The sequence below is a fragment of the Mauremys mutica genome, chromosome 10 (genome assembly GCF_020497125.1).
Source record: "Mauremys mutica isolate MM-2020 ecotype Southern chromosome 10, ASM2049712v1, whole genome shotgun sequence".
Classification (NCBI taxonomy): domain Eukaryota; kingdom Metazoa; phylum Chordata; order Testudines; family Geoemydidae; genus Mauremys; species Mauremys mutica.
Window position 1 is genome coordinate 12,340,583 of NC_059081.1, and position 26,089 is coordinate 12,366,671.

General features: G+C 43.4%; 1 protein-coding gene across 2 annotated transcripts in view; it reads right to left on the bottom strand.

The window, feature by feature from the left end:
• Positions 1-26,089, bottom strand: part of ITGB5 (integrin subunit beta 5) — a 129,195-nt gene that overhangs the window by 50,036 nt on the left and 53,070 nt on the right. For both annotated transcript variants that reach the window (XM_045032444.1, XM_045032443.1), the window contains exons 5-9: positions 21,797-21,965; positions 13,333-13,494; positions 11,633-11,728; positions 10,189-10,278; positions 3,624-3,758 (exon numbers count right to left, since the gene is read on the bottom strand). In XM_045032444.1, coding sequence (XP_044888379.1) covers positions 3,624-3,758; positions 10,189-10,278; positions 11,633-11,728; positions 13,333-13,494; positions 21,797-21,965 — 652 coding nt within the window. The remainder of the gene's footprint in view (positions 1-3,623; positions 3,759-10,188; positions 10,279-11,632; positions 11,729-13,332; positions 13,495-21,796; positions 21,966-26,089) is intronic.

Sequence of the window (26,089 nt, forward strand, 5' to 3'; positions counted from 1 at the left end):
TGGGTCATTGAGAGAAAGCAGAGAAGCATGAAAATTAAAGGTGGCAGAGACCTACCAGCTTATATCCAATTGCCCCACTGCCAGCACAGAATTGTGCCTTACAGCAGACCCATTAGTGCTCTGTTCACGTCAGGGGGGCTTCTCATTACTAATCTGCCTGACTCTCTGTCCAGGGTACGAAATGCTCATGCTGTGCTGCCTGCCCTTTTGTAGCTTATCCCCAAAATTATGATGCTTTCTCCTAGTTTCTCTCTCACTTCCTGTGCCAGCAAGGGCTAGCATCTCTGCAGAGAGGCTGTGCATTCAATCCACAGGAAGAGAGACCATGTCCACAACCTATGGCTGATACATGGAGCAACCCTGACCATCTCCCCAAAGAGTCACACTCAGCTGGAAACGGACAGTTATTCACTACTTATACACCACTAGACTGCTTACAAGAATTAGCCAGTGCATTGCATTACGATTGCCAACCCCTGTGCCAAGACAGAGCAACCTTAGTGATGGCACCAGAAAACAGGCCCGGGCACACTGCAAACATATACAAATGTACGCCTCAGAGGGTTTTCCTGCCTTTAAGAGTTTACAAGATAAATCCAAAACAGGACACAGGGCAGCCGTTCAAGAAAGGGAGGATATGAAGATTATTGAGGAGGAGGAAGGAGTGGGCTTTATGGAGGGTTTCAAGGAGATGACAGTGGGCGGTTGTTGGATGCAGACAAGGAGAGAGTTCTGTGGCAAGGGGCAACAGGAGATAAAAGAAACAGTGAAACAGGAGCAGTGGGAAGATAGACGGCCACAGCGTGTAGCCGGAGGGTATCAGGAGGTGGAGGGATGAACAGAGGAAAATTTGATGATTCAGAAGACACCGTCCTGCCTCCCAACTGTACTTTGCTGTGAAGTATGTCACTTTCAGACCCAAATGTACATCCTTGCACAGAAGCCTGGTGTTACCATTCTAACGTGCTGCTCTAAAAGCAGGTGCCAGAAAATCCTGTAAATGGCAAAGAAAGGAATCCCACACACCACTGAAAGCTGCGTCCCCGAATGTTTGGAACTCTGCCACTCACTAAGTCTCAGCAAGTGGAGTGTTATTACTTTCCTTTTACCTTCCTGCACTTATCCAACAACTCATAACCCATAATGCAAAATGCTTTCTGCAGGGTACTCTGGGGATGAGATGGCAGCTGAAGGGACCTTAATGTATGTGCCAAACCACAGTGAGCGTTATCAAGCGTAGTATCAGATGATACACTGGGAGCTCTATCCTTAGCTCTATCTATGCTAGAGGATGAATTAGGTTATCTGATTATCCCATCTCTTACTACCACGATCCGAATAGTTGTCTTCCTGGGTAGCTCCCTACCCAGGAAGACAAGACTACTGATCAGTTTTTCATTTCCCCAGAAAGCCACTGGGTTTGAAAAGGCCCATGTCTCAAGATGCTTAAAATGCCTGAAGAGGTCTTTCCAGGGGTCCTCTTTTGCCTTTCCCAGACTCAATAATGTGCCAACTGTCATGGGCTGGGTGGCAGCAGCTCCATGCCAACTTCTTTAGCTGGCAAACACAAAAGGGAATGGCTGGAAATTGGTACAAAGATGGCATGTGACCTTTTCACAAAAGTAATTGGCAAAACAAAAAAACAGCTCCAACAAATGGAACATCTTTTTTCTGCCCTTTACTATATTTTGACAGTGTTGGGTCTCATATGCAGCTTCAAATTAAAGAAGAAATATTCTCTGTACCTCCCCCTCCCTCACTACCCCATTCTTACAACGGAAATGCCAGCCACAGTCTGAGTTTGACTACACAGATTTTAGTCACAATGGGCTAAATCCATCCCAGTGTAACTCAGCTGATATTGGTGGAGTTGAATCAGAGATTAATTTTGCCCACTGATTAAAAGAAAACAGGTAAATCAGCTTGAAATGCTGAAACCATCCTTTTCATTAACAGTCCAAGTCCCCAAGATTTCTTATTTTTTTTTAACATGTTTAAACATCATTCCTGTTTCAAAGCATTGTAACATTCCAAGCGCTGATTTACTCTTAACCTCAGGAAAAATCTGTAATTCTTCTAAAATAAGGAAAATAGAGTAATGGCATTCAGCTACTCCATGCATCAGTGCAACAAACATATCACTGAGAGCAAAATTCTCTGCTGGTGTAAGCTGGCCTGGCTCCATTGCCTTCAGTGGCTCCATGATGATTTATACCCACTGACAATCTGGCTGTCTGAAGTTCAGCCTTCTGTTTTGCATGCAAGATAGAAATAGACTAATATAGAGTAGCGAGTCCAAGACAACACATGTCTTAAGGACTGTTTATCCCTTGATATTTGTGTAGCACAGTACTGAGTCTATCGTGTCCAAACAGTATCATAGAATCACAGAAGATTAGGGTTGGAAGAGACCTCAGGAGGTCATCTAGTCCAACTCCCTGCTCAAAGCAGGACCAATCCCCAACTAAATCATCCCAGCCAGGGCTTGGTCAAGCCAGGCCTTAACCTCTAAGGATGGAGATTCCACCACCTCCCTAGCTAACCCATTCCAGTGCTTCACCAACCTCCTAGTGAAATAGTGCACTCCCCCACTGCAACCTGAGACCATTGCTCCTTGTTCTGTCAAGTCATTCTTGGAAAGAATCCAAGAACAATCTCTCGCTACCAGAGGACAATAATTTCCTCAGGAGATGCCATGCTGCAGGCCTTACTGTCCACCCAGGGAATTGCCAATAGGAAAGAAAAAGACCAAAGACCCAACCACTAAATCCTCCTAGGAGAACTGAAAGCTGAAAACAAAACCATCTTCTTGATCTTATCCTGATTTTAGCCCAAAAGTTTCATCCTTTGTCTTTTCTAGTAATTTATCATGTTGCAACATTTCCCTAAATGTCCTGAAAACAGACTTGACATGGTTGATCAACCCATTTATCTTACAAACATGCAACTTTAAGACAAGCAGAGCTAAGCTTTCCTATTTATTAATTAGCGCACAACAGATTCCAAAATGGGATAATGTTATCATTTAGGGCAAGCTGTGTTTTTACCCTACAGTGTCATCTTGAGTTATATCTCAGATTCACCAAATGACATAATAGTGCCATCCACTTTTTGTGCGCTTCTCACTTTTTGAAATACTGCAGGTCATTGAAATGGAATACTGGTAGGTGAGTGCGTTTTGGGAGAGACAGAAGACTAAGGATCTCAGACATGATCGCAATAAAATTTGTAATACCTAAGAGATAAAGAGATTTAAGGAAATAAGAGGTAAGAAGATGACACAGATGCCTGGGATCAGAGTCTAATCCTGCCTTTCACAGTCCATAAAATGCTCAAGAAAACTCCATGCATGTGATTGAAATGTTTTCCCTCATTCCAAGATCAGAGCTGACCTTGAATTGATTTACTTCTCACAAAGCCACCACCTCTTAGCACTTTTGTGGTACCGTCATCAGAGGATTTCAGCATTAACAAGGCCTTAATATGTTGCCCAAAGAAGGAAGGCAAGTATTATTATCCACTTAACAGAGGGCAACATTAGGCAAAGAAAAGTGAAGTGACTCCCACAAGATCACAGAGTATCACAACAACCCATCTAATGGAGATGCAAAAATCAACCTTACCGTGTCTCCGATTTGGAGATCTTCACACTTCCTGAATCCAGGATACAACAAACCGTCTTGGCACGTAGCTGTGAAGGTCAGGCTGACATCCTCAGGATTGTCCCAAACGGTTAGTTCTACTTTAGACTGAATACTCTAGAAATCAAACAGAAAAGAAACCCACCAGATTACTAAAATCTGCAGGCATCTTTCTTGTGCATATGGTTCTTCTTAGTCTATTGAGGTTCTTATACTGGGATCAGTGTGGCTGGGCATCTATACATATCATTTAAAAAAAAAAATCACGCGTGCAGACACATGTTTATGTAACATTATATCAGCTCAGTGTGCTTTTGACCAGCACAGCTAGAATTGTGGGCAACTATCCATTCACACACATATACCCACTCCTTCACAGAAAGGCTAGTCACCGTCAAACAGTCACAAAAGCTATTTTCTCCATTGGAAAGTGAAGGACTAATAAAACATAGCTCGTATCCTAAAGACATCAATTGGAGGTTTTATGGTGGATCAAGGGCAGTACTGTGCATGTGTCCATAGTGCTGCACATTCAAATCATAGACTAATATACTTGAGGATTGTTTGTGCACAATGTGACTGGAATGCAGCAATGTATAACTAGATCTTAAAACAGATATTTCTGTGCCAGGAAGAAAAACTGGTCTAGGAGTATGAATGGGCCCTGTTATCTACCTCTGAGGAGAAGGTCAGCATCTGCCTGAACACCCGTAACTCTCCTGTATAAAAATACTGTTATGAAAATAAAGGGCCTCATTCTTCACTCTCTTGCACCCTGAGATGTCATCTACATCTGTGGAAAGGGTGTGGAAAACTTTACCAAGTCAGAATGATCATGCCAGCAATTGTACTGTATTAGCTCACTGATTAACAATGCTGGTCAGAAAATCAACAGTTTTCCAGAGAAAATATTTCTCGGGGGGGCAGGGGGGGAGAACAGACAAGCTTTAAAAATTCTCTCTTGAAAGATGTCAGGTTTTCTATGGGAATTTTTGTTGAGAACTAAAAAGAAAAATTTCATTTTGTTTCATTTCAGAACATTTCAGACTGAAGAACTATGTTTCTTTTCCATTTTCAGATTTGAGAGGTTGGGGGAGAGTTCCTCATCCCTCTCTTATATACTCTTCTTTCTGCCCTTTCTCCCACTTTTAAGTCAAACTGAAACCAAACTATTCATTTCATTTTGAAATACTAATTTCAAACCAAGTTTCTTGTTTGTTTCTGATCAGAAAAACAAATGTTGTCAAGGAGGAATATTTTGGTGCATACATTTTTTTTGATCAGCTCTGCTAATGCTCTGGTAGGTTCTCCAACCCAGTCTAGCTTAACATCATATCCAGTCAGTCTGCTAATGAGCCTAGTGTTCACATTGAAAGGCAATACTAGCAAAAGGCTAATACTTTTGGAAAGCATCAGGGAAAAAAACAGATTTAGACCATGCAAATCTAAACAACTCAAGACAAAAAACCCTAACTTCCCATATCTATGTTGTAATACAGGAAACTATTTCCTGTCTGGAGTCTGGATTGTGCTGTCAGGTTCACGGGTTCGCATTATAGCCCCTGCAGAGGTTCTATTATTTGGAGTCTGAACACAGTAGGTTTCTGTAAAGTTCAAACACACGCCACATATATCTGCCAACCCACTCCCCCTAAAACTAATCTCACAAAATTAACATTGACTTGTCAGAATAATGTGCTATCTCTTCCTGGTCTGGGCAAATTTCAGCAGCCAGCTGTGTCCTAGAAGGGAGACTATCAGTAATGTAAATACACTGAGTTATCACTTGATCAAGACTGAGTCTATTTAATGAGCTGGAGAAAAGCTGTCTTGGCATTTTTCTATCAGCACTTGGAATACTCCAGCCAGCATCCTTTACTAACTATCATTTAACCACTTGGTGCTATCTCACATACCCCAAAAGCCAGGAAAAGCATACGCCCTATGGTGCCCCCATAGCTATTAGACTCTGATCATCTCTGAGGATATGTCTACACACTGAGGGGGAAAAAAGTCTGTTGTTAGATTAGCTAACTTGGGTTAAAAGAGCAGTGAAGATGTGGCAAGTCTGTTTTTAACTTGGGTTAGCAGTTCCAGTTAAAGCCTATACAGGAGCTTGGCGTTGAACTCAAGCTACTAACCCCATGTTAAATGCAGAGTTGCCTTGTCTGCACGGCTATTTTAACCCGAGTTAGCTAATGTGGGTTAGCTAAACTGAGTTAAGAACACACCTTTTATTTGCAGTGGAGACATACCCGTAAGGGACTGGTGGGAACTCTCAATAGTGTACTCATTTAAAACCAGACTGAACAGAGCACTGAAGTGCAGACTGGAGAGAACAACCCCGCACTGCTCACACGATAGCTTAGGGGTCTTCTCTCTTATTTCTAGGATTCTATGATATCCTTCATCCATCCCCTCTTTTACTATGTATCGTTGTACTGGGGAAACCTCATGGGATATAAATGAGAACTTTTTCAAAGGAAGGTCTTCGTCACACAGGAGAGACTGCAACAAAAAGCATCCATGCTGATTCCTGTTTTAACAGGTGGTGATATGGTCCAGCCAACAGGGCAAAAGACTTGGGTTCTCTTTCCCACCCTGCTGCCAACCCGGCTGCTGTGTACACTTGGGAAAATCACTATCTCTCTATGCTTCAGTTCCTGCCCCAAACTATATATGGGAATAATCATTTTTGAGCAAGCATTTCTAATGATGCTTATCCCACTTTGACATTGACAGAGAGAAAGTACTTACTAAAAATCTATATTACAGGCAAAGGCTAAAATTGTTGTGTTGCTTCTCAGGGAGAAGAGAGAACCCTGAAGTAACCTAAAGGGAGTATTCAGAAATCTGATGAAATGATCTGTCACGTCAAAATAAAACCATCCATATAGCAAAGGGAAAATCAAAGAACAGGACATTTCTCTAAGAATGAGACTATCACGTACAAAAAGAAGATTCAAGGACAGCTGTTGTATTCAAAAGGTTTCTAAGAGATTGCCAAGTGAAAACCATCAGGGCTAACAGTAGAAGCTTATTGGAGATACAGCTCGACTTTACCATGATGTTTAGGAAAGTGATTCTAAAAATAGCGCCTTGTTGCTGCTACTGTTGGGTCACATTCTATCATGTGTATAATTCCTATTGATGTTCATGCGGCATAAACCAGGCTAGAACCTAACACTGTCGATTTTTCCAAGCATGTATCTGTTCAGTTTACTGACAAAGGCATGTTGTTGTTTTTTTAAATCAGCAACACTACATAAATGCTATGGTTATAGAAGAGCCAGCCAAATTCTATTACACCTCATGCTTCATCAAGGCAACAGACAGATGTGATGGCTGGTGGTGACGTGCAAGGCAGAAAGAACACATCTGGATTGTCAGACGCCAGACAGAGTATGAAAAGCAGAGCGAGAGGTGGAAGGAATCCAGTTGTGAGAATCCAGTGAGAAAGTTTGATATGGAAAATAAACAGGGAAGCACTAGAGAGGGAGAAAGGATTGAGGGAAATCTTACTAATCTTCCTTCTTCTGAGCCATGGCTGACCTTCCCCCAATTAGGACAGAAGTGCAAGATGCTGGGTTCCCTGGTCTTCCTACTTGAAAGAACTTTGCCAAAGCAGGTTTCTCACCTATATTCAGTTCCCAAAGATGTCCACCCCCTCTTGGTTGAAGGAATTATCTTTCTCAGCTTGCAAGAGCTCTGTTCCCTTGTGTCTGTCTAGTGATAGATGTCAAAATGGCCTTCTGTCTCTGCTTATATCTTCCAGAGTTCAATGACCTTGTTTCAAGAGGCAGGATGACCTCATGTTGTTTTTCCCTTCCTGTGGGTTTCTCATGCCCTGTACACACATGGGGCTTCCATGGTTTTGATTCTAGGAAGCTTAATTTAAATAGGAGACAGGTGTGATGTTCCCTCCTGTCTGGGACAGACCCATTTCCCCCTTTGTTTGGGCACAGACTGACAAGCCTAATATCAACGAATATCCATAATTACTGGGATCTACAACCTATCCTGAAGGACAATCCCTCACTCTCACAGACCTTGGGAGACAGGCCAGTCCTCACTTACAGACAGCCCCCCAACCTGAAGCAAATACTCACCAGCAACCACACACCACACAACAAAAACACTAACCCAGGAACCAATCCCTGTAACAAACCCCAGTGCCAACTCTGTCCGCATATCTATTCAAGGGTCATCATCATAGGACCTAACTACATCAGCCACACCATCAGGGGCTCGTTCCCCTGCACATCTACCAATGTGATATATGTCATCATGTGTCAGCAATGCCCCTCTGCTATGTACATTGGCCAAACCAGACAGTCTCTACGCAAAAGAATAAATGGACACAAATCTGACATCAGGAATTATAACATTCAAAAACCAGTAGGAGAACACTTCAATCTCCCTGGTCACTCAATAACAGACTTAAAAGTGGCAATTCTTCAACAAAAAACTTCTAAAACAAACAGACTCCAATGTGAAACTGCAGAACTGGAATAAATTTGCAAACTGGACACCATCAAATTAGGCCTGAATAAAGACTGGGAGTGGATGGATCATTACAAAAACTAATTTCCCCATACTAATTTCCCCCTACTGTTACTCACACCTTCTTGTCAACCGTTTGAAATGGGCCACCCTTATTACCATTACAAAAGTGATTTTTCCTCCCTTGGTATTCTACTGTTAATTGAATTGTCTCATTAGACTGACACCTCCTCTCCCAACTTGGTAAGGCAACTCCCATCTTTTCATGTACTATGTATATATACCTGCTACTGCATTTTCCACTCCATGCATCCGATAAAGTTGGCTCTAGCCCACAAAAGCTTATGCCCAAATAAATGTGTTAGTCTCTAAGGTGCCTCAAGGACTCCTGATAATTATTTATGTAGTGTTAATACATACAATTCACAATGACATTAATCACCAGCGTGTCATAGGCATTCATAAAACACCTCACTCGTTATACTTTTATAATACAGCAATACTGTCTACAATCAGTTGATTCAATTGCTCATCACTTGAGGTTCAGGCCTCCACCTCTTTATAGACCAGTAAAACTTTGCAATGTATTCTCTGAAAAGTAAAACCCAGACCAACGTGTAGATGCCATGCTGTCTCCTCCCAACTGGTTCATTAGCTTGACAGTTTTGTTTGCCTAATATCTAAATGGACCTTCACTGTCTCTGCCTGACAGCTGGCCTGGTCAGAGAAGCAAATACACATTCCTCTGTCTAAGGAAGACCTGTTTATCAACTCCCCTTGACGTGCCTGGCTTAAAGACAGTTTAGTCAGCATTCCAGCATATATCCATAACTCTTAATACACACCGCCAAGGCTTAAATTCAGCTGGACCTGTCCAGAGCAGAGCTCTGGTAAATATTTTCAAACCTCTGGGGGGCCGTGAGCCAGTTTCAGGGGGGCTCCGGGAAATACTCTCTGAGAATTTAAGCCCTGCATACCACATACATACATCACACAAGAATATTAATGATCAGGGAGATATTGGTTTTCCAATGACATGTTACATGACATCTTTTAGATACAAATTGTAACTATGGTGAGTTGGGGCACACTGAATTGGTCAGGCCAGCTGAAACTCACTACCTGATACCAGAGAGTCCCTTGCCCTCTGGCACTAGGATGCTCTGAGCGTCACAGAGCTGGATCAGGCCCACAGTGAGCTGCCTGACAAAGACACACTAACTAAGATATCATTGGCTTTATCACCATCGGGGTGCTCTGATTTAGGGATAGCAATACTCAGGAAGAGAGAAAACTTGGCCCAGTAGTTAGGGTGGTATTTTGGTACTTAGGAGATCCAGATTCAATTTCCTGCTCTGCTATAGGCTTCCTGTGTGACCTTAGACAAGTTACTTAGGGCTTGTCTACATGAGTATTTATTTCATGGCAAGCTGGGCTGGGACTTTAGCCTGCCGTGCACTGGCTATCCACGTTGACCCTGCTGACACATGTTAACAGTTCATTAATGTGCTTTGATCAGTCCTTTTTCAAAGAGCACTAGAATTAGATCAAAGCACATTAACTAAGTGTTAATGCACGTCAGCAGGGTCAACATGGACAGCCAGTGCATGGCAGGCTAGTGCGGAGTAGTCACCGCCCAGCTTGCCATGTTCGGGTAGACAAGCCTTTAGTCCCACTGTGCCTCAGTTCTCCATCTGTAAAATGGGGATAAGAGCAGTTCCCTGTCTTACAGGGGCGTTAAGAGGATAAATACATTCAAGACTGTAAGAGGATCAGATACTACAGTAATGGGCACTGTATAAGTATCTAAGATAGACAGACAGGGCATGAAATCAGCACAAACAACCTCATCCTGAGTCTGACCCAGACACCACAATCCCTGAAGGGTGAGAGGCAGCAGCTCCAGTGATAGTTCTGGTCCTACAGACAGAGGGTTCAGAAGAAACCAATTATGGGTGGAGACCACAAGGGAGGAATAAGCAAGTTCAACTGAACTCGTTTTTTACTACACATCAGTTGAAATGTTAAAGTAAAAGAAACTTACATTGTATGCCTTGACTATCAGCTGGATAATGTTGTTGGAGTCTTGATGTAAAATCTCCACTGTCGTTCCGGGAATTAGTGCTGTAAAATTCTTAAAAACAAACACACAAAAATTTACACACAGAAATACAGAGTACGGGTTAAATTGTGGTCTCAGTTCCACCCGTGCAGCCATTAACGTCAATTGTTGCTTGCATGGGATGGAGAAAACAGTTTTGCCTAGACTCTATTAATTAGAGTACATGATACTGTGTAATTTTAATCTGGAGCACTTAACAAAAGAAATAGGAGCATTATGAGTCCATAAAATGCTAATCGAATTTCATAGCCAAAAAAACTGGCCAAATAATGATCAGTAACCCACTCCCAACCAACCAAGATCCACACCCATTAGATGGAGCAAGATCCAGTGGATTTGCACTTGTGTAAATGAGCGCAGAATTTGGCACAAATTCCTGCCATACAGGAAGCAAGCCTTGGATTCCATCAGAGACCGCTCTGGTGGGTGCGCTAGTTTGCACTGAAAAGGGTGTGGAGAACGAGATAATAAGCCATTTAGCTCTCCAGGGGTTACTAGCATGATTTTGAAATTACCAACATTTGCTTTAGTGCAAGGGATGAGTTTCTGGGATAAGGGTTTTGGTTTTTTTAAACCCAGATGCAAACATTCCATGCAACCATTTCCCTTCTCCACTTTATTTTTTTAATGATGAACAGCATGATTTCCTTCTTTAAAAAATAAAAATAAAAATAATAATAAAAAAAAGGCGGCAGTGGTGGCAGGGACCCATACCCAGAGAGAGAGAGAGAGAGAGAGAGAGAGAGAGAGTGTGTGTGTTTCTAGAAATACTTGAGACTGAGAATAGAAATTCTACAGGTGTTTTAGCCCAGATACTATCTGAAATCCCTCAGAAAAAATATTTTTTGCTTCAAAGCTCTGGATTTAGTGATGGAAAAATACAGCTGGGCAGAAACACTGTGCATTCCTAGGTAATGGGATTAAGTAATAGCAGTGGGATGAACAGGTGTCTGCTCTCTCAGACGCTGAATCGTTGGCAACTTTCCTAAAATCAAGATCAGGCCAAAGTCTATTTTAAGTATTCCCATGATCGTAAATGTTTATCTATTTACTTTAAGAAGCTTACGTGCTTTTCACTGAAATGACAAGACTTTGTAAACGAACTGGAAAACTGAAGAGACACAAGTGGGTGAGTTCAACTTGTGCAAGAATTTCCATGCTTTACAACACAGCATGGATCAGATGCTCTCTCACTCACACATATTTAATTCAGAGTTGTTCCTCCTTTCCTCCCACACCAGCCTGCTTCATTCTATTCATGTCGGAAGGAAGACTATTCCAAGTGGCACTAACGTCTCTTTCCCCCGCAATAGATCCTTGATCACATAAAAACCATCTCCCTGCTGGGTGGTTCAACAGCGCTTACCTTGTAAAGGATATAATGAGCTTTTGTCACAGCAAAAATGAGGTGAATGTTGTTTTCAGCCAGTTTCTCCCCAAGCAGTGCCAGGGAAGGATAATCCTAGGAAAACAGATTGGAAAGACTCATTTGTGACACAGAAACAAAAAGCAATTTAATTTTTATTCTAACTAGAGTAGCAAAATTCCCTATGGAAACGCAGCATGTTTTATTGTTATGCAGAACTCTTATTGTGTAGTTCTAGCCAGAAAAGTGACATATTCTCTCTGTATATGTATTTCTTACACACCCATCACATTGAAGTGCCAACAAAATCAGCTACAGCAAACAACCCGTCTGAAACACTGAACTCCTCACTCTACTTTGCTATCAGTGAGCGCATGGATTTAAATTAGTTGCTATCTTCGAGGAAAGGAGATGAGGCCATTATTTGGGGTTGTTGTCATGGGAAATCTACTATATTATTTTGCCCTGAAAGTGGTGAAATCCATTGTCTGCTCCTTGTGTCTTAGAGTAATGACAAGAAAAAAAAGCAGATTAACATCCGAATTTTCACTTTAGACCTGCAAAGCCCACACAGATGTGGGGGAGTAAGATGGATTCTATCTGGCCCTGCACACCATCAGCAGACCATTTGCAGGATCTTCATTGTGTTGATTACATGAAGAAGACAGAAAGAGATTAGCTGGAATTTCAGATCCTAGGTCTGAGTTTGCATTTAGGGGGAAAAAAACACCATCTTTTTACTTGCAAACGGATGAAGTTTAATTTGGAGCCATTGAGATGAAAAACATGGAAGCCCATGGATTCCTTCTTTGCAAACTTCACAACATAACGCCACACCAATACATAGAAAATAGGCGTGACCAATGGAAATGTAATTTTATTTGTTAAAATTCAAACTGGCAAAACAAAAATTAGCTTGCTTTGAGGACTCCAGCCTATTGTCATGAGGCAGCCAGCCAGGAAAGCCTGGCATAATGAGGGTGGGGAACCTTCTATGTACACTCAATAACTAGGGTTTGTAAGCAGCAGAATAAAGTGTCTGCAGAACAACTTGATAATTCCACCGCAGACAAGGACTCAGTCACCCAGGAAGTAACCTGCAGTCTCCTCTGCTGACTCGCTTGTAATTCCCCAAAAAAGAAAGGTTAGTTTGTCTAGTATCATTTAATATTTATATAACTATCAGACCCAGAAGCCCCAGTCAAGAACTGGGCCACATTGTGCTAGATACTGTACACACAGTCGCTGCTCTGCAGAGATGACAGACAATCTAGTGTGCATATATTAGAAGAGGAGTACGACAGTTTATGTTTTCTTTACATCCTCTGGACGAATCCTGCCATGATTTGGGGTGTCAAATGCACCTTTCCTGTGTGCAAAGAACCCTGAGGGGTCCGCAAGCTTGAAAGTCTGTTTAGCCATTTTTGGATGCTACAGGAAACAAGGAGGGGCTGGATGGCTCAGGGACTTGGCAGTGCAACAGGAGTCCTTCACCTGTAGACTGCCGGCTCAAATGAAGCACCCACGGTGGTAGGTAGTTGTCTGTCAAAGGGTCCTACAGCCTGCAAGAACAGCTCTTTTAATAGGGGTATTTTGAAACCAAATAAATAAATGCAAGGAATTTGCTGACACTCAGAGGTTCTGAAGCACCCAATAAAAAGGGAACCCAGCACACAGGAGACACTGTGGTTTAATCTCACCAGCTGGTTGGACGCACTGTATTCGTTCGCCTCATTCAGGTGACATTGGCCATCATGTGGCTGGACCAGTCCACCTAACTTCCCATCCAGTGCTATGTGTGGCACATCATCCGTCGTGAAGACCAGCAAATGAGAGGCCTCTTTCCGCCAGCCAATCTTTTCCTGGGTGGAAACAAAACCAGGAGAGAGTCATCAGTCTCCTCTTCTGAGCCAAGTGCTTCTCGGGTTGTGCTGTGTATTGTCCCATCCTCACTCCCATACAACAGAGGAGTCTGTGTTATCACGAATTAAAAGGATACTGCAGGCTGTCCGCCGACTCCTGACCAGGGATAAAACTCAGGAACCCCTTTGGGTGCCATTTTCCAACATTTCTTTCAAGTAAGGTTATTTAAAAAGGCACGAGGAGGTATATACATAAGTGAACTGTCCACCAGACCCTCTCTGTGCTCCCAGAATAAGCGTTTCAGCTGCTTTTATAGTCCTGCCAAATTCCTCCAAACACAGTAAATCTGACCTTGTTTCCTCAGCAACATGGAATTGCCATGCTGCTGCAAACAGTGTGGCACAATAGTGAGAGCTATGGCATTTTCATTAAATACTGGCCATAAAAAGCTATTCTGAAGTGCAATACACTCAACGAGGTCTCTACCCACGAAGGTATATAGCACACACCCCCTTCCACACACAAACTCAGCATAGGTCTTCACTTCAGAATTAATCTGGGCTTTTACTTGGTGTTATCCTAGGGCTACAACTTTGTCACAGAGGTCACGGTCGTCAGAGAAATCATGAATTTGAGCAACATTCATGAAATTTTGGCAGTGGCTGTAAAAACACATTTGATCAGACCCCCAAGCCAAGTGGCGCTGTGATCCTGTGTGCCAGGTCGCAATGCCGGGGTGGGGAGCCAGGTCCAGCCCCCTGGGACAGGAGCGGTCATTATGGGGTGAGTGTGGTGCAGGCTTGCTCTCCAGTGCCCCGGCAAACCCCATCCCAGACCTCACCTGTTGTGTCTGTAGATGTAGTGGAAACCACATTATTTGGTGACCTTTCCATGACTGATCCTTTTCTTCCTGCATCTCTGCTATGAAATTAACTAAAAATTTCCCTGCTAAAATCAGAGCCTTATTTATCACTAACTGTTATGGACCAGGATGCAGGCGGTCTGGCCTAGCAGTTAGAGCAGGAGTCTGGTCTAGTGGGCAGTGCAGGCAGCCAGGCTGGGGAACAAAGCCAAGGCTCAACACCAGAGTCAACTGCCAGTTATCAGAGCCAGGGGTCAAGCCGGATCAGAACCTGGAATCAAAGCTGAGGCTCAGAGCCAAGGTCAGATGTCAAATGCCAGAGACAAGGGTCAAGCCAGACTCTGGGATAGAAATCAGAGGCCAAGGTTGGAGCCAGGACTGGTCACTGAACACTGGAGTCGAGGCATAAGGGCAGGAGGAGAGTCAAGGATAAAGCATGGTGCAGAAGCACAGTGGAAACAGGAGTGAAGATGGAGTAAGACAGGAGCCAGAAGCAGACCAGGAACAGGCTGGGTGCAAGAGGCAGAGACAAGCATGGTCCCGTGGAGCACAGCAGGAAACCACCTTCTTACTCAGACAAACTTCCTAGTCCTCCTCCTGGCTTAAATAGCGCAGTTGGACCAATCGGTGGAGCTGGGTGATCCTCCAATCACAGCTCCTGTGGGTGGTGGCTTGGCTGAGGCTATAGCTCTAGTAGCTTCTCAGCCCACCTGGTTCCAGTAGCCATTAGATGGAGGCTAGGATGGAGCAGCTGTCTGGGGATTCTCTTGCACCCAGGCCATCACACTAACTCTCCTCCTGTCTGCACACAAAACCCTCCCACCCAAGTTTGGTGGTGCTTTACACCCAGGTTAGCTGGCTCATCTGGGGCTGTGGGCTCAAACCCAAGTGATGCTTTCACTTGAGCTGCCCGCTTTGCAGTGAGGACAGGGGCCTGGGGCTAACCCACACAAGCACTGATAGTCCTCCAGTGCCTTCCCACAATTCCCCCATGTCCCTATAAGGACAGACATGTTCTCCCACAATTCACAGGGAAAGAATCATAGAGCAGCTCAGCTTACTGCTGCACGAAGGACCATGGGATAGGCCCCCAGAAGCCCTAGTGACACACAGGGGAGAGTGCAGCACTAGTGAGGACACAATAACTTGAGTGGGGCTGTGCAGTGAGCCTGCTCACTACCAGGCTTGGCTATCCCCAGAGGCCAATCACGCACAATAACTCTGCAGTGAAGGCACATCCTTCAACAGTGAAATCCTCCTAGCTACCTGGAGAGAATGCTCACTCAGGCCCATACGCTGACTTGCCCATCTGAGAGCCTGCAGCATGGGCTGGGGAACAGTGCCAGGAGTATCCCTTGCTTCTTATGCATAAGGGCCAGACACAGTTACAGTCTGTTCCCTCTGCACTCCCACATGGAGGCGGCAGAGCACTGGGTGGGGAAGTGCTCTAACCTACACACTCCCATCCTTTGGAGCTCCGGGAGGCATCCTTCCTTCATGATGTAAAATGCTTCCCAGTCCTCTGCTAAGGCACTCCAGCTCTGCACCACCCACAAAAGCACCGCTGTGCTTTAAAAAGCACAATCAAGGTTTAGATCCCCTTTTTGGGGCACCTGTAAGGCCAGGATGGCATTTTCCAAATTCACCGCTGATGGTTGTTAATCCATAATGTTACAGCACATTCCACCAATGCTCCAGGATTGCATGGACCCCAGGTTACATGTAGGTACAATTCAAAGCCCAGATGATTGCACTAATAAGCCCTAGATACACATGATGGGGCAGAACAGTCCCACAATAGGGCTCCCCACTCTTAGCTTCTTAGCAGTGGCGTCCAAGGCTGGGATTTTCAAATGCGCCTGGGTAGTTTGGGAACACAAGTTCCCTTGATTTTCATGGACATGTGTTTTCATGAGTGATTTAGACACTTCTGAAAACCACAATCCAACTCTGGTGAGCTTCCTGGTAATTTAAATATTTCAATTCAAATCAAAGAAACGATTTCCCAGTTTATATTTCTCCTTTTTGACATGGTTGCTAACCCGAAGTTTCCATAATGGCATTTCTAAAGAACCACACAATGAATATAAGATTGTAGGAACAAATACTTGCCATTCATGTGGTTAACACACCAGTCTCACTCATTCTCTCTCCCATCCCCATTGTCCCAGCAAAGGCACATTACAGTCCAGCTCATTTTGCAATGTGCATTTTTGATCTGGCGAGCACAAGGCATTTGACAGACCTGATCTCTTGGACAAATGGCAAAAAACTTCTCAGCAACATGCAACTCCTCACGTACTGGAGTGAAAAAAAACCACTTTAATGCTAAACCATATCAAGCGTTGGATATGCAAGCACTTTGCGATACCTCCCTTCTCTATGCCTTTGGGAGGACAAAAGCTGACATAGTTTGTAGGACTGAGTCCAAAACAACCCCAATGAGGTTAGAAGGATTAAGCTAGAGTTTCATTAGCTGTGAAACGTGTGTGCATAGACAGACCTGGCTGCATTTAAAAAGTGGTTCTTAGGCCATTCAAAAGGATGCTGCTTCTATTCATTGGACTATTGAGACCACCTTTAAATCAAGAGCCCACTATCCTTTAACGTATTTTCCCTTATTCTTGTGCTTAAGCCAAATACACGGAAACTTAAAAAAATGACTTTTCTTTAAAAAGGAAAAGAGATTTTGTACTAAGCCAGACAAATCAGACTGGAGATTTCTGGTCCAATTAATAATAAGCAGAGTCCCCTAGAAGAAGAAAACTGGCCCAAGATTTTGTTTGAAGAAAAAAACAAATGTTGATATTTAACCATTTACCTGTTGCCTTTGTTAGCTAAGGAGAAAAATCTATCACCTGAAAGGGTAGGAGGCTGGGTTAATTTTCAGGCTCACTCATTTTTGTATTTGCAAAAAGCAGGGCTCTGAACAAGTGCCCTAGACAATACTATAGTTTGGCATTTATTTCCCTTCCCCGGCTGCTATCACCTAACTCACCAATTCATCCATCCTTCTCCTGCCACCTCTTCCTCCAAAAGGACACCATTTTCGGCCTGGTGAGCAGCATCCATGAAGGGCCAGATCCTGAGCGGTATTGAGCACCTTCTGGCTCCCACCAATTTCAGTGGCAGTTGAAGGTGCCCAGAACTACTCAAGATCTGGGTCTAAATTTTCAAGAGCATCCACCAGTTTTAACACTCTAGGCCAGGGGTTCTCAAACTGGGGGTTGGGACCCCTCAAGGGGCCATGAGGTTATTACATGGGGGGTTGCGAGCTCTCAACTCAACATTATTTGTAGCAAGAAAATGGATGGTAACTGGAAAGGGAAAGACGCCCCCTATGGATTGTAAGTTTTTCATGAAAATTCCTATTAACTAGAATCTTTGCTGGTGGTTTGGCTCACCATTCACTGGAGAGAGAAGACATCTGGGAAAGGTGCATCTCTTGTAGCTACCTACCAGATCTGGCTTTAGTAGCCACGTGCTTCCCTATTATTCCGGGAATGAAACTAGCGTCTCTTTTTAATATATGACTTGTGGTATGGACAGGCAGGGCTAGACCCAAGGTTTGAGGAAGGAAGCCATCAAATACTCCCCAAAGTGGAGGAAGGTCAGGGGAAGTTTAAGCATTGCATATATATATTTAATATGTTTATTTTGGCACTAACCTTTGACTAAGTTAATGGTGGCAAGGGCATGTGTGGAGCAGGAGAGGAGACTTTCAGGGCAGGGAATGCATAGGAGGGGGATGGAGTGGAAAAACAAATTGCGGTAGGGCTGCCAATACATTGGGTGGAATTACTAGGAAGCAGGGAGGACATGTGAAACCTGCACAAGGCCAGCCAACCAAGTGTATGTAACCAGTTCCGAGGAAACCAGCATTTCACACAGCCTTAAGCAACTACATCATAAAAGTGCTGAAATATGCAGCCAGTCATTCTTCGGTAGTTAGTTTCCATCATGAAATGCAGAACACACTGCTCCGTTTATGATCATAAAAACATCCCACCAGGCTTTAGTTTATTTCTACCCAGCTAAAACTTTGAACAAAAACTTGGAGCTCTATTTGTGGTCCATTTCCATCTACCTTTTAAAAAAAAATCTATATCTGCAATACAGAAGGTGTCCTTATGAAAGAAAGGGATACAGGGTCTGATCCCAAGCCAAGTGATGTCAATAGGAGCTTTTCCATTGGTTTCAATGGGGTTTGCATCAGGCCCATAACTCCATGAGTAAATAACATTAATAATAACATATAGAGGTATATCTATCTCATAGAACTGAAAGGGACCCTGAAAGGTCATTGAGTCCAGCCTCCTGCCTTCACTAGCAGGACCAAGTCCTGATTTTTGCCCCAGATCCCTAAGCGGCCCCCTTAAGGATTGAACTCACAACTCTGGGTTTAGTAAGCCAGTGCTTGAACCACTGAGCTATCCCTCCCCCACTGTAGAGAGAGAGCAAGAACTGAAAGCATGAAGCAGCAATGAGCTTGAAGCCTTCTGTACTAAAACCAGTATTTCCAATGGTAAAAAATAAATTAAGTCTTCACTGCAATTTTAGCAGATCCCAAGATCTCTGAACTCTGTTGGAGAATGAAACAACAACAAATCTTACATCAAATTTGTCAAACTTGGATGCCTAAAGTATCTAAATTCCTATTGAGGCACCCAAATAAAAGGGGCCTGATTTTCAGATGCACTGGGCACGCTGAGCCCCCGTGAACACGTCGAAAAACAGGCCATTTTATTATTGTAATGTAGGATTTTTAGAAGCACCTATATGATTTAGGAGCACAAATCCCAGTGGTTCTCAATGGGACTTGTGCTCCTAAGTCACTTAAGCACTTCTGAAAATATTGCCCTAAAAGTTAGATACCTAGAGTGGGATTTTCAGATTATGTGCCAAATGTATAGGCATGAATTGGAGGAGGAATGGAAAGCAATGAGTTGGGGGTTTGTTTCTAAGTGATTTGCACTTTGTACTGCTCAAGTGAAAATTTCCAAAGGATATTTTATAACCAAGCAATCTGGACTAATCACTTTTATTTTCTGCAGCTCACTTCATCGGACGTAGGATTCACAAACTTCTTAGGCATTGAAATATTTGTACTTCTAAAATTAAACACAGCAGGAAGCCAAAAAACTGCAAGTGGAAAATGTAATTACAGAAGACTAGTTAATATTCCTGTCTAGCCAGTTTAGCCTCAGTATAAAAACTCATTGTGCCTGGCTTTTTCATTGCCTAAGACATTTAGCCCATCACTGTCGATTTTTACCATTATATCTTTCAAAAAGGAGTCAAATGTTGGTACAGTTATTAGTTTGTATTAATTGTACAAATCTTTTCCACTCTAGGATCTAAAAAAAAAGAAATGAGACAGGCCAAAAGATCAGGGATACAGAACTTCTCAGACAGCTAACTCAGAAAAGCAGCAGTGTACTAAGTATTGAATACACTCAAATATTTAGACAATTCAGATATTCAAAAAGACTAGCATTGCCTCCAAATTTGGGTGTCCGACTTGAGACACCTTAAAAAGGGGGTCTGATTTTCAGAAATGCCCTTCAGGAAAATTCAGACCCTTTAAAGGTGTTTCAAGTTGGGTACCCAAAAATCAAGGCACCTAAAATCTCTAGTCACTTTTGAAAATCTTGCCCACATAACTGGGACAACGTTAAGGGAAACACAGGAAGTGCAGGAACCAGATGCCAAGCAAAACACCCGCATAAGACATGAAGATACCCATACCAACTGCCAAAGTGACTGCTGATATTGTCGGTATTATGTCCCTTCACTGTGAGATGTGGAGGTGCCCTGCAGATCCCAGCCACATAGTGGGAACTTGGCCACTTACACCACAATTTAAGATGGTGCAATGTGTATTGACTTCCCTGGCTGACCTGGTCTCCTGGCTGGCATGGAAGGGATTGTCAGTGCCATGCCCCTTCTGTCCCACCTCCAGAAGAAGCCAGTAGTTCCTCTCCCCTTACTCAGGAGGATCTGCAAAGAGCCATCCTTTCCATATGGGGGGAATAAATAGTATCACATTTTAAACAATCATAACAAAACCCCACCTGGGGTCACCAGTAGGAAGTGAAACTGAGGCCATAAGCACCAAAAACACAGGCCTCCACTGCTTGAACTAAAGGAAAAAACTCCTTTACGTGTTAGCAATAGTATGCGCTTATCATCTATGAAAAAAAATTCCTAGAGGAACGTAACACAATTACTTAACTTGCTACATACTCTCCACATCAGAAGTTTGATCCAAACCTCAGAGATCCCACAGCAAGTGTCATTACCACTAACCTGACACACTGGTGCCCTGTGGAGGCAGGGATGTAGTGATATTCAGAGGAAATCAGGGTTACAGAATTAAAAACAACAATAAAATATTAGAAAGGAACCAGTCTCATGAGCACTGCAAGCAGTGGGTCTCCAGACTATTTGCTAAAACCAGAGAACACACATGGCCTGGGTTATTACAGCTGTTGTATCTCTAATAGTCTGTCTATTCTGCAGCCATTAGGTGTGACTGTAACTCAAATAGATATACCCAACCTAGCTTGAATCTAGCTAGCTCAGGTACCAGAGCAGTGACGCTGCATTAACATGCTTCACGGTTGGCTGCACAAGCCTGCCCAGAACCCTGGGTAATTACTGGGACTAGCCTGCGATGAAACATGAGCTAGATTAGAGCTACCCCAGGTATGTCGCAATCAGGCCTTGTTATTGCAGCACAGACATTCCCCTAGATTTCAAGTTCCTTGGAACAGTTATTGTGTCTCCCTCTACATTTTGCACAGCATTGAAAGTGCTGTTGGAGCCTAGCAAATAATACACTAATGATATAATTAATACACTACATTGTTCAGAACTTTCAGCACCAAAAGCACAGGATTTTAAGAGCTTGAGTCAATGGAGTTATACCATTAGCTAGTAACACTAATTGGCTGTTATCCTCAATGTGGGCCAGCCATTATAAGAAGATATGATTCACACACACTCAGCAGGTGTGTTACGCACATATATATATTGCTGGCACTTTAAAGAATTCTATCACTTCACTCAAGCATACAAAATGCAGATTTCTTCCAAGATACTCAATAGGGGCACCCACAGAACTGACAATGGAATCGACTCTTACAGCTCTAAATTCACATCTGCAAGGACTCACATTCTTTATCCCTTTGAGCTATGCAAGATACTAATGGTTGTTTTCCGTACATAAAGATCTATAAAATAATAATAAAAAAACAACCTCCCCTTTCAACTGTATTTTTGTTATGTGCTCTCTGCAAAAGTTAATGGTGATTTCCAAGAAATCACCACATGCTGGAGGTCTTTTTTCTATTGCAAGAATAGAGTTGAGGAAAGCTCCTAGACTTCCTTTTTGTTGTGCTTTAAAACACAAGCAGCATAAGCAATTAGTGACTCACCTTGCACACAGCAGCCTGCAGGATTGCATCAAAGCCACCTTCTGGAGCATCTCTGTTCCGGGAAACCTTCTGTTTCTGAACTTCTTCATTGAAACGGTCCACTTTATCCGTGAGGGACAAGAGATGGCGGAATCCAAAGGATGGGACACAGTGTGGAAATAACTTGTAACTGGAAGCAGAAATGGAGAAATAGAAATGAGAAGAGTGTGCTTAAGTGGCCGGAAGACAGAATGAGGAGCAGAGTTCTGCAATGAGAATTGCAGAGTTCTGTTCTCAGGTCTAACACAAGTAAGTCCCTCTGGACAAGTCACCCAAACCCAGGCGTTCCAATGCAGCTTCTCAATTTGATAGCCTCCAATTCTGGATGCTCAACTAGAAACACCTCCCAAAGAGCCTGATTTTCTGAGGTGCCAAGCACCTACAGTTAGTTCCCAGCAGGAATTGTGGTTGCTCAGCATTCCTGGAAAAAGTCAAAAGTTGAGGCACCCAAGTCTGAGGCCACTTTTGAAAACATGGGCTTAGCAGTTAAGTTTTGGCTCCTGCATAATAGGGCTAGGATGGCTTTATCACTTAGGACTGTTTGAATCTACAGCACACTAGCTGCTGTACCATGTAAGTGATATTAGAAAGATAAAACAAAGCCTTAAATGGCTGTATTGCAAGCAATGAACCAGAGCTCTGAGCATGATAAACATCAGGGCTCTGGATCAGCTGATGTCACAGATTAGCATGATGTCTAGGAAACACTGTGGACTTTTGGTTGAGAACTTCCGCCCTGGTGTCTAACATGCTTACAGTACGTGACATTCGTGAAACCTAAGCAGTTTTCCAAATTGATAAGCATCCTTATTAGTGATATTGCACGTAAAGCACCACACAGATATGAACTAATTCACCCCTACAGCACCAATGTGAGGCAGGTGAGTAACTACTATCTCAGTTTTCCAGTCCCAGGGTGGGCCAGTGGCAGAGTTGGGATTAAAATGCACTTCAGCCCCTGTGCCAATTCTACCATGTCACTCTGCTCTTGGCTCAAGCACTAGGCTCTGATTGGAGTTAATGTCTTCAGCCCAATTGATTGTGTCTCTCAAACACATTACATGTGTGTAAGCACTGCAGCTTTAGCTCTCAACCTCTTTTGCTGGGGTAGGAGATTTTCACAGTTTAACAACTTCAAACCCAATTAGCTAACATTCTGCAGGCTAAACAGAGACTTTCTTTTAGTGCTAGGTTAATTAAGTGGAAAAAACAGTGAATGCACGGGGGTTTGGGACGGGAGGAAAAAAACCAATGAGTTTAAAGTAAGTGAGGCTAGAGAGTAAGACTTTTACTGATTCATTATTAACTTGTAAAATAACCCAGGAGAACAATTAAAGGCCATTGATGCCAGCTTTATATTCAGGGCACCATTTGGCTTAACATAGCTTAAAAGATGCTTTTAAGAGGCCGAAGATTGTATTTTAACACAACCCACTGAGAATTCAGATTCCTTACTCGGTCGTGTACGCAGGTGTAAAATGTTCAGTCTCTAGGAACCAAGTATATGCTCTTTTAATTGAGCTTCAGGTATTTTTCACACTGCTATGTACATATCCATATAGTAGTGCGCTTTATAGTAGTGATTGTATTGTGTGCAATTATATCATCTACCTTGGGTATGCTACATGCAGAAAGGAACAAATCATCCAGTGCGGTTTCTAGCTACACTAGGATTAAAAAAAGGAACTAGATAAGTTCATGGAGGATAGGTCTATCAATGGCTATTAGCCAGGATGGGCAGGGATGTGTCACTAGCCTCTGTTTGCCAGAAGCTGGGAATGGGTGACAGGAGATGATCACTACCTGTTCTGTTCATTCCCTCTGGGGCACCTGGCATTGGTCACTGTTGGAAGACAGGATATTGGGCTAGATGGCCCTTTGGTCTGATCCAGTGTGGCTGTTCTTATGTTCCTATGTACACATTTGCCTTCTGATTTAAAATGGATGATGGCGCACAGGAAGGACGAAGAGAAGAAAGAGGATATAAACAACAGCTCAGAGGAGGGGATGAGCTACCTGTGGAGGGGATGGCCTGGTGTGATCACTTGTGATCAAGCCTTTGCTCAGGATTCCTATTCACCTATAGGGGCAACTCAAGGTGTTTGTGCTCTTCAAAGCCCTGACTGATCTGGGGCTCAGCAAGAGGCTCCTACTGCTGTCTCTGAGTAAAATGCTTGGGGGGCTGGAAGTCAGATTCTATCAGCTGAGGACCCTCTCACCTTTGAGAGCTGCTCGTCTTGGCACTTCACCAGAGCCCCAGGCTAGTGCAGATCAGGGCAGGGAATAGATGCTGATTTAGCACTGGGTGTGTTCGTTTCCCCCCCAACCCACAGTTTTATGGAAATTTACGATATTCACTTGTTGACATGAACCTGACTGATCCAGTGATATGGGTTCTGGGCAGCAGCAAAATAAGAAACAGACCACGGAAATAGAAATAAATAGCATATATTCATCATCACAGCATGCTCCTCTAACCTTTAAATTGTACATGTCAAGGAATTGTACATGCCAGCTGCATAAAGATGATAGTTTCCTAGGTCCTGTTTTTTTAATACCATCCCTGTGACAATTCAGATCTTCAGGTGAGTGATACTGGGTTTTTGTTCATATTCTTAGAGGCCATATCCTGGATCTTGGGATGTAACCCAAAAGAAGGCACACATTAACACTGCAAAAGCCCCAGAGCTTGGACTAGCTCAGGAGCTTACTGACTGACTGACTGATTTACACACACAATCAGAGTTTGGGGGGATTCAGAGCTCATACCCAGCTCAGCACAGTAAGTGCTGAAAGAAACCGGCCACCCCACATCAGCTGCATTCTCTAAATCCTGCTCCAGAAATCATCTGCAACTCAGTATCCAGAGAGCCTGCAGAGTGGGAACTCTTCTGCTTTTGGGAAGCCAGGAATGGGGCAAAACAGTTGTGCTCCCAGGGTTTCACTCCTGGCTGCAGTTTTTTGGGTGCAGGCAGGCAGAGAGCTCGGGAGTTTTTACATGTGTCTAAAAACAACCAACCAAAAAGACCTAACTCCCTCATAAGCAAACGACCTCTGCTCTGCAAAGCAAACATTGCAACGCAATCCACTTCTATGACAGCAATCAGGGTACAATGGGGATCCAGAGGAAAACAAATGAATAGACAAGAGGAGAAAGAACAACCCTGAAGCAGGCATTCCAGCCAAACCACTCTCATTTCTCAATTCCTCTTAAATCTCTTCCCAACCCACAGCTGCTTAGGACACCTCATAAAGGTGAAGATCTGGCTAAACCCAAAAGGCATCTGTGTGTGGAGAATGTTATGATATAAAGATAGTCCGATCTAACAGGAATGTGCGCATGGTGGGAAAGAAGATGGCAACAGCTTTAGATTGATTTAATTAAAGGACTGCAACAATTTCCAACTTCTCACTGCACACTTAGTTCCCCTTCCTCTTATTCCCCCTTCACCCTCCCAATGTATTTTTCATTTGCACTGCATTTCACTGGATACAATTAATTTAATCGTATTTTATCTGTACCTCTACAAGGTCTTGCAGATCTGATTTAAATCCCTTCCCCAGACTGCCAGAAATGTGAGACAATGGCAGTGAAGATGCCTGAGCATGTACGCTCGAGGCAGTGCTCAAATTGCAGGGGGAAAGTAGAAAGTACTGAGTATCCCATATCGTCGTGGCAATAAGCCATCCCTATGCCCTGATGCCTTGTCGACTGCAGCAGGTGAGCACAGCATTCAGAAGAATGGGCTTTGACCGAATGACACTGGACAGCCTTCAGAGTGAAAATATTCATCCCCAGAGCCAAGCATTCATCCTTAGCCAGCGTGATTTTCGCTGCATCAGCATCCCAAAGTTGGCAACACAGGATACTTTCCTTTAAGCTAAACTGAATTAAGGCCACTTTAATTCTGAATAAGTCCTCCACACAGGGGTTTAATGCTGTTTAACTAATCCACTTTAAATTCACACCTTTAGTTAATTTGGATTAATTTTCCAAAGTGTCTCCCTACAGACAAATCTTAAATCTGGTCTAAGGATATTGATGTCAATGGAGTTACACCAACGTTAAATGGGCATAAGAACCAACCTGTCATGGAGTGTACGTACCCTATTCTGGCCTGGCAACCCAGGGGCTAAGGCAGGAACTGCCAGCCAACCCTGACTGGCAGCCTCACAGCAGCTGGGAGAATAAAAGATCTGGAGAGCAGAGAGGTGGGGTGGCTGCCAGAGGAGCAAGCAGGCTGAAGAAGGAAA